The sequence below is a fragment of the Vanellus vanellus genome (assembly GCF_965231255.1).
Source record: "Vanellus vanellus genome assembly, chromosome: 5".
Taxonomy (NCBI): Eukaryota; Metazoa; Chordata; class Aves; order Charadriiformes; family Charadriidae; genus Vanellus; species Vanellus vanellus.
The window spans coordinates 69,936,937-69,955,875 of NC_138910.1; the positions used below are offsets into that span (position 1 = coordinate 69,936,937).

The 18,939-nt window shown below is 50.1% G+C and overlaps 1 protein-coding gene across 1 annotated transcript in view; it reads left to right on the plus strand.

The window, feature by feature from the left end:
• Window positions 1–18,939, plus strand: part of PTPRF (protein tyrosine phosphatase receptor type F) — a 252,979-nt gene that overhangs the window by 182,129 nt on the left and 51,911 nt on the right. The window contains exons 9-13 of the mRNA XM_082483326.1: window positions 743–887; window positions 6,115–6,420; window positions 9,343–9,536; window positions 16,215–16,241; window positions 18,529–18,646. Of these exons, the coding sequence (XP_082339452.1) occupies window positions 743–887; window positions 6,115–6,420; window positions 9,343–9,536; window positions 16,215–16,241; window positions 18,529–18,646 (790 nt within the window). The remainder of the gene's footprint in view (window positions 1–742; window positions 888–6,114; window positions 6,421–9,342; window positions 9,537–16,214; window positions 16,242–18,528; window positions 18,647–18,939) is intronic.

Sequence of the window (18,939 nt, forward strand, 5' to 3'; positions counted from 1 at the left end):
TTCCCTGAGGCATCCTTACTGCTGGTGCCTTTAAACAGTTGTGCAGGCCAGCAGGGCTTCCAGGTGGGTCTGAAACGGCCTCCAAAATCTGTCTGCAACTTAAGGAGCAGATTGAAGGTGGCCTAGAGAGAGCCCTTCCACATTTACTGTCAGGTGCCTAAAAGATGTCCAGCTCTAAATGTATCAAAAGTAGTGCTGGCTGCAGGGCAGCACAGCAAGAGCTGTGCCATGGCAGTATCACAGTGTCCCCTGGTCCTCTGTTCCTCCTCCTGTGTTTATAGTGGCATGAAGTAAGTGCCCTCCAGGTGAAGTGGCAGCAAAACAAGTCCTTTACCAGCACTGTTTAGGTGCATTAAAGATGCCGACTGCTCCAGGACAAGGGCTTTACTCTGTTTCACAGGCAGACATTGTCTGTTGGGAGGAAACAAACTCATGTGTCCTGTGCCCCTTGTCTGAACGGTGTAGCTACACCCAGTATTCCCACAAAGATTTCTGACAGTCAGTGCAGTCTGGACACCAGGCAGTGTAGTCTGGCTTTCAGAGAGGTCTGCTTCCCTGCAGAGTCCTTGTATTTCACCCAGGAAGCTTGCAGGACTGCAGCAGGTTTGGCAGTGTGGCTGTGACTTTCTATGGGGCCAGAAGGGATGATGAAGCTACCTATTCCCTTGGCATTGGGAGCTGAGCACCAGATTTTCTGTATTCTCCAATTACACCAAATAATCTGTTTCCCTTTATTTGCCAGCAAAAGGTGGAGTTTGACCCAACCTCCTCGTATGCTGTGGAAGGTCTCAAACCAGACACGCTGTATAAGTTCCGTCTGGGTGCCCGCTCAGAGCTGGGGGTAGGAGTCTACACCCCCACGATCGAAGCCAGAACTGCCCAATCCAGTAAGTGTCTGACACTCTGCACTACTGAAGACGAAGCAAAAGCAGTCCAGTTTCCATCGCCTGGGCACAGAGTAGCTCGGTGCCTCTGCCCTTGTGGGTCTGCAGAGATGCCGGCATGCAGTTTGCTAAAGGGTGTAACGGGGAAAGTCAGCTGGGGTTTTGGATCAGGGCTCTTTGGCAGAGGGGGTGCACCCAAGTGGTAAGTTCTTTCTTCGTGTCCCTTTGATCATGCTGTCTTTCCCTAAGGGTAGATTCATAAAAACTGATGGAGGAGTGAAACAGGCTGGGAAATTGCTTTGGAGAGATTGATTTGAGTGGGCTTGTGCATCTTTCTGAATTCACTCCCATGCAGACAAGCTGTCTGGACAGGCAGCATATGGGTGTTTGGCTCTAAATGTGACTGTCTCCAAACCATTGGATTTTTACCCCTTCACTCCCCATTACAGCTGCCTTGCTTTTGCAGGAGTCCATCCCTGGTCCATACACTTGATTGCAAGGTGAGGCATCTTTTGAGGCCAGATGTGCCTGTTGCTGTCAGGCAGCTGGAGGAATCAGTTTGGGAAAGTGGCTGTTTGCCTGGGTTGTATGAGCAAGTGAGGCTGCTGCTTCTGGGACTGCAGCACTAGGGGAAACCAGAACAAGCTGCAGCCAAGTTAATAGAGAGGCTAGATAATGAGGTGACCCAGGCAATATCACTTTCATCCTCGCTCTGCCCCATGTGATCACAGAGCAGGAGTTCGCATTGCTCTGATTGGCAGCTCAAAGTGCTGCGCATAAGCAGATTAGGGCTATCAAAGGGCCCTGCGATAAGCTCGTTTTCACTAACGATTTTTGGGCTTGCCATTATGCAAAGAGCATTAAAAGGGGGGCGGGGGGGGAAGACATTTCCGTTAGCACCGTCTGTCTGGGATTTACTAGCTATGTGGGGTGAGCAGTTGGCAAAGGCAGCCAGCCTTCCCTGCAGGGAGGGCGCCAGCATGCACAGCAGCCGAGCGCCTGAGATGGCCATTAGAAAGGGAGCTCAGGCAGGGAAGAGCAGCTCTGCTCACTATTGGAACGACCTTCTCTTTGAGGAAAACTCAGCTTCATTAACATATCAGTCGCAGGGATTCCTCCACCTTGTTAAGTGAGCTAATGGTGTCTTAGTGCTGCACAATAGACAGGTATGAAAATGGAGAGAGGTTCAGATCATGCAGTTATAAATATTTGAACACTGAGAACAAATTCTGAGTGTGGGGATTTGTATACCTATTTCAGATAGCTTTTGTATTGATAGGCAAAGGTTGAAAAAACTCTCCTGCCACTTAAATTAATTCCATCAGTGGATGCTCTTATGCTTGAACACACTTAATCAGAGACAGCTCCATGCATAAATGAGTCCTTCAGAGTCTCACAACAGTCCAAGTAACAGAAACCTTTGCTTCGTGGACTCTTCAAGGCAGACATCTTCCCATGGCCTACTCCGCATGCTGTCTGTTCACAGGGGATCTCATATGGGTCTGTTTTTAAGGTTGTCGCTTCACTAGCCAGTGGAACAGTAGCTGACTGGTTCTGGCATCTGTTTACTAAGAGATATCCACGAGTTGGAAGAGATTTGGCCAAAAGCCACAGGAATACCTTCCTGTGACCAGTGAAACCCTCCTTACATTGAGGGACCTGAGAGTGCTTTGATTTATCCAAGTGACTGGGTCTTGGTTTACAGGCCCCTGTGAAGATTTCTAATGGCACTCCATTCTGTGAGGAAAGTCATTGGCAGTTACTACTGGGCCATTCAGTGAGGGTGACAAACTGCTAGCTGAACAGTTCCAGGGCAGAGTGGATTCTTGAGTAGTGGGGGGTCTCAAAGCCAAGTAGGTCTTTCAGAAAGCTCTGCTTTAGCCTCAGCAGTTGTGTGCACAGTGTACAACTTCCAGGCAGAAATTCTTTGGTCTGCCTTTAGCAACACCTCGCATTAGATGGTTGGATCGGTCCCCTGTGGCCTTAGAACTTCCTAATCTAGAAAGGGTGTTGCTCCCACCTTCAAATTTGTCTCCTTCCTGCAGTCTTCCATCTATTGCCCTGAGAAAGATTGTTAGGTCTCGGAGGTTGACATGTTCAGGTGGGACACAAACTGCAAGAGCAGTCAGACTCCTGCTCTCCAAAGAGCCTGTCTTCAGACTCTATTCCTGGCCCTGACAAACCAGTCAAGGGTAAGGTAGGAGGCACATCTTCACTAATGAGTCACTCATGGACTGGAGAAGGACGTCTGTATTACTGCTGCTGGGCTTTTCTTGTGGCATCCCTGCTCAGGAGTGGTAGAGATGCTTGTCCAGGAAGACCAGAGGGATGCAGTACTCCTTTGCGTCCTTCCAGCAGCACAGCTCAGAACCCCATCTCCTGAGAAGACAGCTGCCTTCTGGGCTGTCTTTCCTGCTAAGCTGCTTGCTTAGTTGCTGGGCACCCTGCAAAAAGTACAAGCAATGCTGCTTTGAGGGCCTGAGGAGCACGGGGGAGTTTTCCAGGAGTCTGCAGTGCCTCAGGCAAGTAGTATGATGCAGGAGAGGAGCGTCAGCTCTGTGCCCATCAGGCCTCAGCATTAGAATGCTTTTCTTGCTTGAAATATGAAGATGGGTCTTGAGGCTGCCTTATCCCTAGCTTAAGGAGTATGTGGGCTGGATGGGTGCACAGGGCTGCTGTGGGCCAGCGGGGGAGGCCGGTGTGAGCAGCCTGGAGGCAGCAGAGGTTTGCACAGTGTGCATGTGGGTACATCTGCATGTGTGGGTGCACCCAGTCTGCTCTTTGCCGGCTCCAGAAGGGACGCTTCCATTCCTTGTGCATTTTAAGTTGATCCTGCTCATGTTACCAAGTTTTATTTTGCTTTTTTTAAGTGTTAATCTGAGTTTTTGCCTTGCACATCATGTGTGTGACTCTTACCCAGTCAACAGCCAACATTTGACCTGCCCACACTGCCAGCCAAAGCTGCCTTTGGAGAAGGAGCTCACTGCTGCATCCCAAAGGATGCTGCGGACACCCAAAGCCAGAGCAAGTCTCTTCTGTGTAAGGCCTCTCTGCAGACAGTGGCAAAGTAAAGGCTTGCCAAGCTCCTTGTGTCTCACCTGTCCCCTCTGAGGGATGCCACCAGGCACTGTCTACCTTATGCCGTCACTGAATTCACTCTTGGTGTTGCTTTGGTGCTATATCTTCCTAGTCTCTTCCCTGCCACTTCTCTGCTGATTGATCAGAAGAGTGTGAGGATTCATTTTCTACCCCTGCTCCCTTCCAATAGACCAGATAGCGGGACTAATCCTGCTCTGCCTCCCTTACATAGGCAACTGTTTGCTTCCACACATTGCTTTGACTTCTCTTTCCTCCAGTGTAGCTCCCATAGGAGAAGCCTGACTCTGCTTAGGCATCATCTCTTCCAGCTCCATCACTGCCCGCTCTCCCTCCATCTTTCCTCTCTCCAGGCACCCCAGCCCAGGTATCAGGGGTGGGCCCTGCTTCCTGAACACAGAAGTGGGCACTAAGAGTTACATGCAGTCTGCAACTGCCTATGCAAGCAAGTGGGCCTTGTTCCCAGCAAGCAGAGGTCATCGTTGGCGTTGGGAGGTCCTGCTGTCCCCAGCTTTCCCAAATCTCCCACTGCCAAAGTGTTCCCAGCAAAGCCAAAGCACAAATGCTGGGTGCTTTAATTATCTGAAGTCCCTGCTGCCATCTGGAGTAATGTAGCTTGTGTTCGCCTTTGCGCAGGCGGTGAGCAGGCAGGCTTGTGCCTGTGCCCCAGGAGGGCTGGATCTGGTGCACTGATGGCTTCAAGGACTGCAGCATGCGGAAGGGCACCAGTCTTTTTTCAGGCGTTCCTAGGTTTCTGAGTACAGTGAAGAATGGAAGCAGCCTTTCATCTGCCATGGCAAAGCAAGATACCTTGTACTCCATTATTGCTTGGCCAGACAGCTTCCTAGCCTTAGAGCAATCTGTGCGTGATTTTTTTGGTGATGGTGCCCTGCCCTCTCTGTTTAGGGCTCTTGCCTTCTGCGCAAGCAGAAGGATGCACCCATCTTCCTTGTGCCTTCCCCAACCAGTTGGGCTCCTTTCCTTCTCCAGGTTTCCACCCATGCCTTCTGTCTGCAGCATCCCTGGACAGTGAGGCCAAATGATAGGAGGCTACTGCTGCCATGAGAGTGCTCCCACATTGCTGGGGCCCTGTTGCAGCAGGACAGCAGTTTTGCAAGGCTGGAGAAGGGAATGAACCAGGCAAGTGTCGTAGAGATGCTCTGCTTTTTCCAGGCCATCTCTCCTTTCCCTATCCCTCTCTTACCCTGTTGCCCCCAATTTGTTTCACTGCTCTTCCCCAGCAGTGCTCTGTGGAGGAGACTGCTCCTCATCCCGAGGAGAAGTGTTTGCTGCCCAGATCCCATTTCTCCCCCTGTGGCCAATTAACATTGCTGGGGCTTAGAAATTAATGCAAACTGCAGGTAGTTTTTTGCCTGGGAGGTGGCAAGACCTGCCTACCTTCCCCTGTACAGCTCCATAGTCCAGGAAGCTACAGAGGCAGGTAACCAGTTTGGCAGGCATGAAGCAGTCAGTCCCAGATACTAGGCACACATGCAGAGCAGCACAGCCACATTAGCTGCTGTTTCCACATGGTGGCTGGCTCCCACCTGGGTCATGGTGCTGCTCGCAGCTGAAGGTCGTGATTTCAAACCGTGCCTGGACACATTCCAGCCAGCCTCAGTCACCTGCTTTCCCTACCCTCTTTTGTTTCCTCCACTTGTCTAGGAGCAGGTTTTTGCAAGCCTTCATACAATCTGGTGTGTGAGCTACCCCTTCTGCCACTCTTGCCTTCTGTAGCTTCCTACCTCTTCTGGTTTCCATCTGCTTCAGATCTTCACTGAAAGCATCTTTCTTCTCCCTACCAGTCTCTCTCTCCCCACCCCCCTCCCCTTCCTCACTGCCATTTGCTGTATGTGGTAAAGTGAGCGTCCAGAACTGCTTTGGGAGGAGATGTTTTCTGATGCAGAACAGCACTTCTGCCTCCATGCTGTTCATCAGGCTTTCAAATACAAATTGCCCCTGGTGCCATCTTTGATGATCTGTGAGGAAGGCAGGCGGTTGTCCAGGAGGCTACTGGCTGAATTTCCATGTGTATTTTCAGTGCTCAGTTGACTGGGTAAAAGTTCCCTGTGCATTTTGGTTTGTCCTTCCACTCATTTCCCTTCATCTCCCCACTTCATTTATTTATCCCCAGCCCCCTCCGCCCCACCCCAAGAAGTCGAGTGTGTAAGCACCAGCTCCACTACCATCCGGGTAAGTTGGGTGCCACCGCCCGCCCAGAGCCGCAATGGGGTAATCACCCAGTACTCCATTGCATACCAGGCAGTGGAAGGAGATGACAACACCAAGCATGTGGTGGATGGCATTGGACGGGAGCACTCCAGCTGGGAGATCAAGGACCTGGAGAAATGGACCGAGTACAAGGTGTGGGTAAGGGCTCACACCGATGTGGGGCCAGGACCGGAGAGCATCCCTGTGCATGTGCGCACTGATGAGGATGGTAGGTGTTACTGAACAGCTTATTCATCTACCGCCTTGGGGTAACCAGGACTCTCCTAGCTGAGCTGCTGGAAAGCGGGCGAAAGGGAGTGGGGATATTGGCCTGGGAGTGCTTTTCCAGCAGGACAGGAGGCTGTCGGGAGCAGTGCTTTCATCAGCTGCTCCAGGGACTAGGTCTCCGTGATTGCCCCGGAGTGGGGTAGGGGGATTGCTCTGTGTGCTGTGGTTGCCTCCAGGCTGTGGGTCAGGTACCCTGGCGTGGTCCCACAAGGGTCCTGTGTGTGTTAGCAGTGCTTCCTGCACGTGAGTGGAGGCATTACACTGCTTTGCCATTTCGGCTTTCTAGTGTTTGGTTTCCATTCTACTGGAGGTAATGTGAGTTCTCCCAGCCAAAGGCTTCTCTCACGTTGTGAGATCAGGACTTAAAAGTTTACTTATTGACCTGAAATCCAGCAAACTAAAGAGGGGAAAAGAAATCCATTTGAAACTTGTAGATATCGCAGGAAAGCTGCTTCCTGCCCCAGCTTCCAGGCAAGCCGCAGCTTATATAAATCTGCTCTTCCGCTCAAGAGTCAGAATATCACATGTACAGAACACTTTACTGGATACGACAGCTTTAAAGAGAAATTGCTTTGTATTAGCAGGGCTGTCATTTATGTCATCATGACTTAAGCCATTTCCTTTGAAAGTGCCAGAGCTCAGGGTGACAGTAGGAGCTTTCCGTGGCTTCATGCTGACCCCAGAAGCTGCAGATTTAATGGGAGAAGAAAGAGATGCAGCATCCAGGCAAAGAAAGGATGATCTCTGGATCTCTGTGTTGCCCAGTCAGCGTGGCAAATTGAAACCAGACATGTTACAGTTTCCCTAAATGGGCTGCCGCTGTCCCCCATGTCTCTGTGGCTCTGGAAGTGGCGTCTGGGAATGCTCGCTGACTGCATTCCTGGGCTGGCAAACACATCTGTGCGTGTCCTGCTGCCTGTATTGTTTGCTTCAGTTCTCATTCAGCAGAGTTGTTTGTAGCCCAGGGGAAGCTGCTACCCCAGAAATGTCGCAACAAGCTCTCTTAGTTTTCAGGCACCGTGGTTGGACATTCCAGCTTAGCTGTCAGGAGTGATTTCATATCCCTCCAACATGCTGATGCTCAGTAGGTACTCAGAATGAAGGAATGAGAAATGCTAAACTGTGATCTGAAAACAAATTGAACTTTCCCTGTTTGGGTCTCAGATGCAGCACACACTTCCCGTAATGGCATAGGATAGTGTTTCTCGAAACACTGTGGTCTGCTCACATTCACATCTTTTCATGTCCCTGCAACATCCCTGTATCATGTCCTGCCGAGGCCTCCCGCCTTCTCTTGCCAGCAGAGCTTGACACACAGCTTCTGTCTGATTCTCAGGGAGGATCTTGTTTTTCGCTTGGACTCCCAGCTGTGTGTGTGGGCAGGTGTCTTGCTAGGGCAGGAGAGCCCTGTGGCTTGTGCAAGGTCACTGCACTAAGTGAATTGTGGATTACGGCGTAGGCTGCTCCAGCCAGAAGGTGGTAACTATTCAAGCGCAGCCCCCTCCATTCCCATACCTTGAGCTGGTCTCATGGTGCTAAAACGCTCCATTCCTCCTTTCTCTATTTTATTTAATTATCTACAATTAAGAAGGACATCTGGGGAAAATAATGAATTGCCCCGCGGCTTAAAAACTGTGCTTACCTGCTGGGTAGCTGTTTCTTCCCATCTAGTTGGTTGAAGTAGCAATACTCATTATGTCTGCTTGTCAGCTATCCATCCCTAATTATCTAATACTGATTATTTCTTGCTGTGTTGAGAATTGGGGCGCACGGGGTTCCAAACCTCTGGATTTTCCCAGGCAGTGGAGGGTGGAAGGGGTCCAGCAGTAGAGGTGCTAGGATGGAGCCCAGGTCCTTCACTTGAGTACTGGGCACTCACGTAGCAGCAGTGTCCTCCGCAGGGAATGCACACCTCTGCTCCCAGCTGCTTCAGCCGGAAGGAGCTTTCCAGGAGCAACTGAGAGGCTAATTTTTCAGCATTGACATTTTTGTCACAGTCAATGCAAGAGCAAAAAGTAATAAGGAGGTAATTTTTCCAAATGGTAAATAGGGTATAAATACATTTTTAAACTGGCCTCACCTTGCAAGAAAATTGATATTTTCTGGGCAGTGTAATTTTTCATTTTATTATCAAAAAGCATTCAGCTAGCCGTGCATGAAATACAGTCCCCAGAGCTGTCACAATCCCTACGGGCCCCTTTATCTGGCTGAGTTCAGTGACTGCTGTCTCTGAGCTCTGGGTTATTGTTTTAGGATGGTGCTTTTCCCCCTCATTAACCTCTTGCTGTCACAGGGGAAGAGCATGTACACGCTCTGGCTGGTGGCAGGTACCAGGGCTCCCTGCAAGGCAGGCTCGGTACCCAGTCACGCTACCTGGGGCTGTTGGACTGCATTTAGGTGTACACAGAGGGATCTGAGAGGAGGTGGTGTGACAGGCAGGATGCAAAGAAGGATTCAAAACCCCTGCCTCTGCTACAGGGCACCCTGAGCTGCAGGTGGTTACCATATTCTTTATATTTTGCTATATTCTTGTATTCTTTCTTGCTCCCCTGCTGCTGGAGACAAGACTGGGAGAGCGGGACATTGGGTCTGACCCAGCACAGTGGCTTTTATTAGGGGTGCTCCTGCGTATCACAGACACTCTGTTTCCTACTGAGAATAGGAAAAATGCTTGGATGCTGGGAAAGGGTCGGGGATATGGTCATGCTGGAAAATGGCAATATGACCTCCTGGGCAGGTACAGGGAACTTGTGCCAGCAGGGCTGTCCTTGCAATGAGGTGGAGGGAAGGTAGCAAAGGAGTGAGAGGTAGCTGACAGCGGTTGTGTGGTACCTGCTAACTGTCCATCCTGTGTGTGTTACAGTGCCCAGTGCCCCACCGCGAAAGGTGGAGGTAGAGTCTGTGAATTCGACTGCCATCCGGGTGAGCTGGAAGCTGCCCATCTCCAACAAGCAGCATGGGCAGATCCGCGGGTACCAGGTTACATACGTGAAGCTGGAAAACAACGAGCCTCGAGGGCAGCCAGTGATCAAGGACGTCATGCTGTCAGAAGCACAGGTACAGTGTGGGGACCTTGGGCTGGCGGGTATGGCAACTTCCCTCTCTGCAGAGGGCCAGGATGGCTGGATCCAAGTATTTCTTGGACTCCTCTTGCAGCTCCAGAGTGTGGGACTCAGCCCTGCCTGAGCAAGGCGAACACTGTATCCCTAAACTGTGACTTACAAACGAGTAAAAAGTTTAATCAGAGAAGAATTGCTGTAGGAAAGGTGATGTAATGCACGATGCTCCTCTCTTACCCCTTCTCTGACATGGACCTCTCTCTGCCTGCCGTGTACTGTGCAGACTCCAGCTGGAGCAAATTGTGTTTTGCCAGTCAGGTTATAAACTGTCAGAGAGTGTTAAATAAGCCTCGAGTCTGCTTCTTTTGTGCTGCTGACTGTGTTCCGGGCGAAGCTTCTCTCCTGGCAGAGTCCACCAAGTACTGCCTGCTTGCGAGGCACAAGGGTGGCTCTGCACTGTTGGGTGGGCACAGCAGGCCAGGCAGTGCAGCCCTCCTCTGGCTCAGCAAAGCGTCCCTTCCCTCCTGCTTTTGCAAGGCAGGGACTTGACCTTGCATTGCCCCTTGAAACCAAACTGTAGATGAAGCCAACTAACTCTGACAAAGGCTAGGGGCTGGGGGAGGGGGAAGAATGAGGTGCAGGCCCACATCGCCTGTAAATGACTTTGCCCACTGTTATCCCCGCACTACAATCTGCTCATATTTGTGTGATCTCCTGGATACCTCACCGGCTGCGAGCTGAGGTCCTGTTCCTACACAGTGCTCCAGGCATGGTTATGCACTCTGCTCAGCCCAGCAATGCATAGTTGCCTTTTTCCCAGGGTCCAGGGAAGTTTTTGGTGCCCTATCTGTGATGAAATACAGCTCTTCTCTGGAGCAAGGGTCCTTCGTCCTGGATGACCCATGCTGTTCTCAACAAAGATAATCGTATAAATGAAGTACAGGATCTGCTGCTGTTGGAAGCGACGAGTAATCGATTCAGAGCTGGCTTGCTTGAATGATGCCCAATATAAATACTGGAGAGCTGCAACGATTAATTGATCTGCCTCCTGAACGCAGCTGTGAATCATTTATACGTTTGTCAGTGGGGAGTGCAGTGCACAGAGGCAGCTTTACTCCCCATTCATATTCTGAAGGATAAAACTCAGTAATAATGGGGAAGGGGAAAACTTTAAAGAGAGAAAATGCTTTGAGGGTCCTTGCAGTGTTGTCTGGGGCACATCTTTGTTTATGTTTCAGGTGTTGCTTTATTTTAATCTTTAGAAAAGCTGCTTACTGCCCTTTACTTATTCCAGGAGGATATAATCTTCTGTGTTGTTTGAACAATTGATGCTGTGTTGTTCAGCTGGAGTTTGGAGTTAATGGGTTGGTCCCAAGCGTAGGTGGGCAAAGTTGGCAATGTTGTTCTTGTTGGTGTTTTCAAATATTTTATGCTTGCCCAGCCAGTTCTGCTTTCACTCCTTACTCATACATTTCAGAGAGAGAAACCCCATGCTAATGTGCAGGAATGAGGATGCCAGAGCCAGAAACTTTCCAAGGAGTGCTGGATTTTGCATTGTTTTGAATGTGTGCATCAAGGAGGCAAGTTGCTTGAAGTTTCCTGGCCTGTCAGACCACTTACCAGTCTTTCGTATTTGGTGTATTTATGTGGGAAAGTTCTTGATTGCTGTGATTTATTTATTTTTTTCTGGTGTGTATGGTGCTGAATTCATCCACTGTAATTTTTGGATAGAAGTGAAGGCCAAAAGATAGTTGCAGAGAAGTGACTACTCTGAGGGAGTCATGTCACTCTTGGCATAAACTAATGATGACCCTGCAGGGAAGAGGTTTCACTGACTTGGCAGAAGAGATCTTTATTTCCTGAAAGAGTGAGAAGCCAGGCATGACCTGTACTTGTGATGAAATACATCCGCTCCAGAAGCTGAAGAACCCTGTAAGAGCTGCCATCTTTCAGTACAGCAGTGCATGTCTTTGCAAACAGCCAGATCAAACTTTACTGAGTAGTCTTGGAAGAGTTATTTTCTATGGAAGAAATGGAAGAAAACAAAAAGATTCACTGGAACACCTGTCCCTGAAGGTCACAGGATGAAGATGGCCAGAATACAACCAGAGTTCAGTACTCATAAACATTTGTACCGGTGCACAAGGAGAGAATGAAACTGATTGAAAATCTGGGGTCAGAGAAGAAATTCTCTGGACATGTAGACAGAGCCCCTCCTCCTGCCTAGCCAGGCTGTCTGCTGATTTTGAGTACGTGTGTACCACATAATCTGCTTCCTGCAGATGGTATGAAGACACTGGTATTAAAGCTGACTCATGATTTTTCCTGATTGAAGATGAGAAGCATAGAGAGAGTAAACGAAGATGAAAGGAAAAAGGAAAGGGAATGGAGATGTTAGCTATGCAGATAATACAGCATCTGAGTTTTCAAAACCGTTTGAGTGGAAAGGGCTAAAACATCAGCAGAGAAGCGGGGGCCCTGGTGCTGGAGAGATCACATTTTATTTTACAGCCTCCTGCCTAGGGACAGTAATCAGTTGTTAGGAAGGTCCTGTGATGGAGCTGAGGCCTCTCCCTCCCATCTGTGGCTGTGCCTGTGACTGATTACCTCCATCACACTTCTCTGTGCCTTCCAGTGTGAGCTTTCAACTCCTACTGACAGACTGATGGACAAGCAAATGTGGCCATGCTCTGTGGAGGAGTGCCCAGGGAGACCGTGTGTATCACTGCAGAGCTGGATCAGATATCCGCACCACCTCCAGCACAGGCCCTGCCTGTCATGGCTCAGCCAGGTCCTTTGGCGGACAATGGCAGAAGATTCATTTCTGTGCCCTGGATCTTGTGCACAATGCATCCAAGCACTGAGAGAGCACCTTTGAAAGGTGCAGAGTCTCAGCAGCACTCCACCACTCTCCTACAAGTCCTCACCGGCTTGAGGGAGCAGGGGATAGCAGCACCATGGGGCACAAGCATTAGGTTCTTCAGGGGAGGGAAGGGGCCCACCTGCTTTCCTTGGTCTCCAATCCCTAGGCTGCTGCAACGTGTCAGGAGGACCAGTGGGCTTGATCCTCTCCATGCCTCCCAGGTACCAGGCGTACATGCCCTGCAGAGCTCAGTGCTGAGCAGTGCCAGGCAGCAGTGCTGAGTCTGGAGCACTGGGCACAACGGAAACAGCAGGGCAAGGGGAGGACATGCTTTCCCATTTAGGTTCCTGTGCAAGCATGACTCTTGTTTGCTATTTCCAAGACAGGCAGCTAGACCCTGCATGAATCTAGATGTTGATCCACTGTGTCTTGCTCCCAGCCTGCTTGTCCTCAGCCCAGAATGGAACATCTTGGGGGGGGGGGACTTTTTCCCTATCCTGTAGTGTGGCCTTGACAGCTGCTCCTGCCCTCGACTGTGCAGCGTATTTGCCAGGGAGCCTGCTGCCTTCATCCCTCTGGGGATGTGGCATGCATATGAGGCTCACTGCTTACAGCCCTCTGCAGATCCAGCCTGCTCAGAGAGCTTTGCAGTGCTTCTGCTGCTGGGAGCTGGCTGGGTACAGCTGGGTACAAGGAGATGAGGCTTTGTGGAGGAAAGACTCCTGCCACCTTCTTCTCATGCTCTGCAAACAGGGCTGCAGGCTCGCAGGAAGATTGTGTGGTCTTTGCAGGCGGCCCTTTTCCATCCAGCATGCAGACCAGGTGCACATCCCACCAGCTTGTTCCAGAAGAGCAGGAAGAAGTAACAGCAAGCACTTCAAACTGTTGGATTGAGATCAAAGGAGAAAGGGGAAGCAGAGACTCCTATTCTCCCTGGGCAGTGCCCACCCGAGGCATAACACAGAGGAATTTAGGGCCTCCCTCTTTCACTGGGTGTTAGTCAAGGATCTTTATCTGAATCTACTTGGAACAGCTCCTCACGCATGTGTACTCATTTAAGTAAGAGAGTCTGGCATGGAGGTGAGATGTATTCTGCTTCCTAAGTGGAACAATACTGGAAGGCATCATCCACGAGGCATTTCAGTAATGGACAAAGGTGAAGTTCTGGAGCCCTCAGAACCCTCCACATCCCACAAGCTGGGCACCCAAGTTTACACCTGGAATTTCACTGTTGCGCCGCAGTCACTGAAGCAGAAAGGAGAAGGATCTGCAGGAAAACCACAATATCCACTTCCCATAGCTGGGGCTGTTTAGGAGAGCTTGAGTCTGTCTGTTGCAAGAGCCATGGTCAGGGAAAACAGCCATTCCCTGGTGAGACATGACTATGCTGTGCGGTGTAGAAGTGTAAAACGAAACATTAAGACATTGCAGCTGCCATAAATACACACTGTTAGCTTTAGCACTTCCCTGAGCCATCCTGCCTCGTGCACACAGCACTGTCTGAGTTCTTTTTATGACAGCTCCTGGGCTTTTCAGATCAATTTGTCTTACTGACCGATCTTAAACAGTTAAGAAGCAATTGAGCTAGTTTAAGGAAGGAAATGTTTTGATCTGCAGATGATATTTTCATAATGAAACTGAATTTATACCAGGGTATTTATGCAGGCTTGGCTTTTCACTGTTATTCCTCCAGCACAGATCTCAAGGCGTTTCTTTGCGCTCTGATCTGATGCAAGATTAAAGTCCACTGAAACATAAGAGCAAACAGAGTTTGAACATTAAACGCTTGGTCTAAAATCCTAGTGGGTGATAAACTCCCTACTGCGGTGTGAGAGGCTGTGAGATAAAGTAGCCTCCTGAGCCCGGGTCTGCTCCACTGTTCATTGCAGTGGGGTGTCACCTTCTGCTCCTGCAGCTACGTGGGGTGGGGTGGGGTGTTAACAATCCATGTGGCGCCCTATCCACCAGGGTCATGGTGTTGGAATAGAAGTGTACTTTTGGGAGAAAGAGCTACCAGGCCTCATATCCTTCCTGTAGCAAGACTTTTGCCAGGTTTTAGATCAGCAGGGCAGAGTGTGTGGCTGTTGACCACAGTGTGGGCTGACTGGCACATGTAGGACGTTAACAGCAATGACTTTTGTTGAGCTAAACCTGCAACACTGGAAATAACAGTAAGGTGTGTGTGGAAAGAGGGCCTTTAGTGACCATAATACTTAGTGAGGGCCTTCGCTTTATAGGAAGTCTTTACGGACAACTTGACCTCTTTGCTGAAATTAAATTTTAAGATGGTTTACAGGGATAATTCTGCTGCAGTGTCATCGCATCAAATAAGTGAACTAAAATAAATTCTTAGAGGAACATTTCTCCAATAGGTGCTTCTTCCTGAACAAATATTTTGAAGGTATGCCATGTATTTTACTGCTGAGGAGAGTACTCTGCCATTGTGAAAGCCACCTCAAATAGCCTGAGTACGAAAGGCAGCTTGTAGCTTTAATACCGTTTAGTACTTCTGCTGCATTTGCAGGTTCCTGGGCACTTCAGCAGTGTTAGCTGGGCTTCTTGGTGTCTTGAGGAAGTCAGTATCTGAGCGCCATTTCACAGCTGGCAGCTTAGGCTCAGAAGCAAGGTTTGCCAAGGCTCGCCCTGTGAGTCAGGGGCAATAATACCTATCTTCCACTTTCATCTCTGTGCTTGAACCCATCGACCGGTGCTTCCTCCAGGCAGATTTAGTAACCTGAGATGTAAAGCATCACCTTGGCTGAGAGAGCTCGCTGTGATCTCTGCAAACCTTCCTTTGGTGGATCAACCACAAAGAAAACAGTGCTACGGGCATGCGTGGCAGCGGCCAAGGTCTGCTAAGTCTCACCACCCCAGTGCAGCTCTGATGCCTTAGAACCCCAAATCCAGCCAGAAACCTGTGTGTTCCCTCTTCAGAGCCCTAATTGAGCTGCCATGGCTGGGAATCCGCGTGAGCTTTTGCTGGGAGGTGGTTTGCATAGAAGTCTTACCTGCAGGGCTGCTCTTGCCAAACGAGTGTTTGTCGTTTGGTGATGTGTAATTGGGAGTGAGAAGCTGTTCCTTCAGTACATGCACCAGTTTGAGCCTTCACTCCAAGCCACGCAGCGCCGTTAGAGAGAAGCAGCTTAGTGTGGAGCTCTGTGTAAGATGTCTGGAGCTCTGTGTAAGATGCACTCTCTTGCACTGTTTACAAGAGATGGCACTTCTCAGTTTTCAGAGCATTTTCTTGCAGATGATACAGGAAGGAGAAGGTCTGTGAATGTTGTGTTGGTGCTTCCCTGCAGAGAGCGCCTTCTGAGTTTTGTGTGTTGAAGTCTTTGGTTCTAATCAAGAGATGGTGGCTGGAGGATCACTAGGACAGAAACTGGAGATTAGGCCACAAAACTGTCATGAATTACTTGGGCAGCAGTCAGGCCCGGAGGTTTGTTGGTACAAGCTGTTCCTTCTTGCTTCTGCTCGTGAAGAGGCAGAAAAGTGCAAACAAAGCCAGAAGGGGGAAGGACTGCAAAGTTAGGAAGTGATGACCTCTCCATCCGTATGAGAAGGGAGCTCTTGCCCCTTTGTGTGAATGATCCCAGACCTACTGCGCAGGCTAGCGGCATGTAGAAAATTGCTCTATGCCATTTCTTCTCTTGGCACAGCCTGTGCCAAGTGACCCTCTGTGTATAAGTGTTGTAATCCCCCCAACCCAGTCCTGCTAACTCCTGCTGTTGTCGTCGTCATCCCCTTCCTACACGTTGCCCCTTAAAATTCTGTGTCTCCATTTTCTCTCCTCCTTCCTTTCTCCCCCGTCAGTGGAGAGCTGAGGACTCCGTCGACCATGTAAGTACCACTTGTGTGTATTCCAGGTTGGAAAAGAGGGGTTTGGTAAATCGATTTGTGAATTTTGTAGACACGGTGCTGTCAAAACATCCCTTTCACTCCCTTAATGAGGCTGGAGAGTTACATTGTGAAACCTTCCACACGCAGCAAATCCAGAGAAAATTGGCATTTAGATTGCTACTAAATGCAGAAAAGCAATTGACATTTCCTATAATCTGTATTTCCAGCTTGTTGCAGTGCAGTTTTAGGCAGGCTCAAGTGATCGACTCAGGAGGTGCATCCTACTTTCTGCAGTAGTTGGCCCACCAAGTTACATGGTAAAATTAGATAAATAATCTTTAAACCACATTGATCGTAGTCATGAAAAATAACCTACACTCTCAACCGTGACCTTTGGCTGAAACACAGATAGTAATAAGAAAACAATCACATTTAAACAGTTAAATCCAATTTTTCCCACATAATTTTGAAATATAAATTTGGAGGAACAAACTAGAAAATGACCTTTTTAGAGTCAGCAATTCAATTACGTGCCCTACTGTGAGCTTCCCCGGCACGATGCATTTCTCCTCCTGCTTTATACGGGGAATTCTCACTCAGAGTGGCTTTGTCATGACAGCACTGTGTTTACATTATGCAATCAGACCTTCTTTCATCCATCCCTCGTCTCTCTCCCCTCCTCCCAGCTCGCTTGCTTTGCTCCCGGTGGCATGCTTTTGCGTGAGAATTTCTCTTTGCATGGATTTGGGAGGAGTGAATTCTCTTGGGATGTTCAGAGTCTGCAGGTTTTGTGTGAGTGCTTCCCCTGCGGGTCCATTGGCACCGATTGGACTGCGCGTCCACTCACCCGCACACATGATCTGCTGCAGGGGCGGAGTTGGGATCGGACTCTGGTTCACACGGTGATTTTGGTGGGGTTCTTGTTGGTGCTTGTTGATTTTTCTCTGGGCTGGCTGGTTCCGCAATGGTAACGTGGTGATTTTGATGAGTAAGCCTGGGCAGGTAACCTGAACCAGCAGCACTGACTGGAAATCAGCAGGTTTAATAGTGTGGGTGTTAGTGTGAATGAGTGATGGGAGACTGGCTGTGCTCTGAGAGCAGCTGCAGGCACTCCTCGTACCCCCAAAGCTGACAAGGATCCACCAGGCAGATACTGGACCCCTGGAGCAGCCTCCAACACTGCTCGTGCTGCCTGCAGTGACTCAAGTTTAACCCTCTCCATCTCTGCTCTTCTTCTTGTCTGAAAGGGTAAATAACCAACTCAGAGCCTCTGCCTCCTTCTCAAAAGCTTCCCCAGCTCCCTGTTCAGCCCAGTTGTCTCTTGCTCCCTGACCTGATGGGTTATTAGTGCTAATGGCCCCAGTCCCTTTCACAGCACCCGCAGATGAACACAGATCAGGGGTACCTGCCCTGAGCACGCAGAGAGCTGCTGGGAGCTGCTGAGCTCGCTGTGCTTGCTCATTTGCAGGCCTGGCCAGCCAGCCTTGGCACAAGTCATGTTGCTGCTGGAGGCCAGGAGGGATGAGCGCCGCTCTCCTTTTTGATCTCAAACTGAAGTGCAGAGCCATGCCCTCCTCCTGCCCAGGGGAAGCCAGAGCATGCAAGGGTGCTAGTACCCTGCCAAGTCCGCCCTCCTCCCCGACCTCCCACAGCGCAGGGTTTTCCCTCCAGGTCTTGCCAACGCCTTGCGCTGACCCCGTCCCATGCTTGCAACACCATGCCAGGGATGCTGTAGCACTGCAGGTGCTCCTTGCCTGGGGCCCCCCGCCTGGTGTGGCCATGCCACTGCCTGCATTGCCTCTCTGCTCCCTGCGGCTCTGCTGTAAGAGACGACTTTAAAAATCCCCAAATAAGCCCTCAAGAGGTTTCCGCAGACAGCTGAACTGGCTTTTGCTCTGGTTCACAGCTCCACAGTCCTCTTACTGTCAGGCTTGCTGTGGCAGAGTGGCTCTGGCTTCACGCAAGACCATCTCTGGAGCAGATCTGCTTCTTGACAGAGGCTGTGGAAGCATGCAGCCACTGACACAAGTTGCTGTTGGGTGTCTAGGATGGCCAAGTGTCAGGGGCAGGGATTGAAATAGGGCAGGTGAGTGTTAGAATGGCAGCAATTGTTTGCTGGCTCTGTGCAAGACGTGTGCTTGAGTGCAGTCTAGGAGTGTGAGCCAGTGAGTGTGTCAGTGCGTTGCTGTTGGAGATGCTGACCTCAATGCCCTCCTTTTGCTCACTCCAGTAATAAGTATTTGCTCTTCTCATTTGCCTCTTCTCTACCTCGTGGATGTGCTCCCAGGAGACGGTCATTGGAGGCCTGCTGCCAGAAACCACCTACTCTGTCACAGTCGCTGCCTACACCACCAAAGGAGATGGTGCCCGCAGCAAGCCAAAAGTCATCACCACCACAGGGGCAGGTGAGTGTGGGCAGCAGATACCACAGCCTCGTAGGGGTCATGGTAAAACCTCCCAAGAGGTGCATGGGGAGTATGGCCAAGGCACCTGTGCAGGAGGAAGTGAGAGGGCTGGAGACACTGCAGAGGTACACACTCTTGTGATCTCCAGCCCTTACTTACAGGCTTTGCCACTGGATCACCTGAGCCAAGTGCAGCAAACAGATGGACAGACACTGCTGGGGCCCATGAGAGAGCAATGAAACTCATGTGTCTGAGCTCATCTGCGTAGTCCAGAGACCTGGAACGAGGAAGCC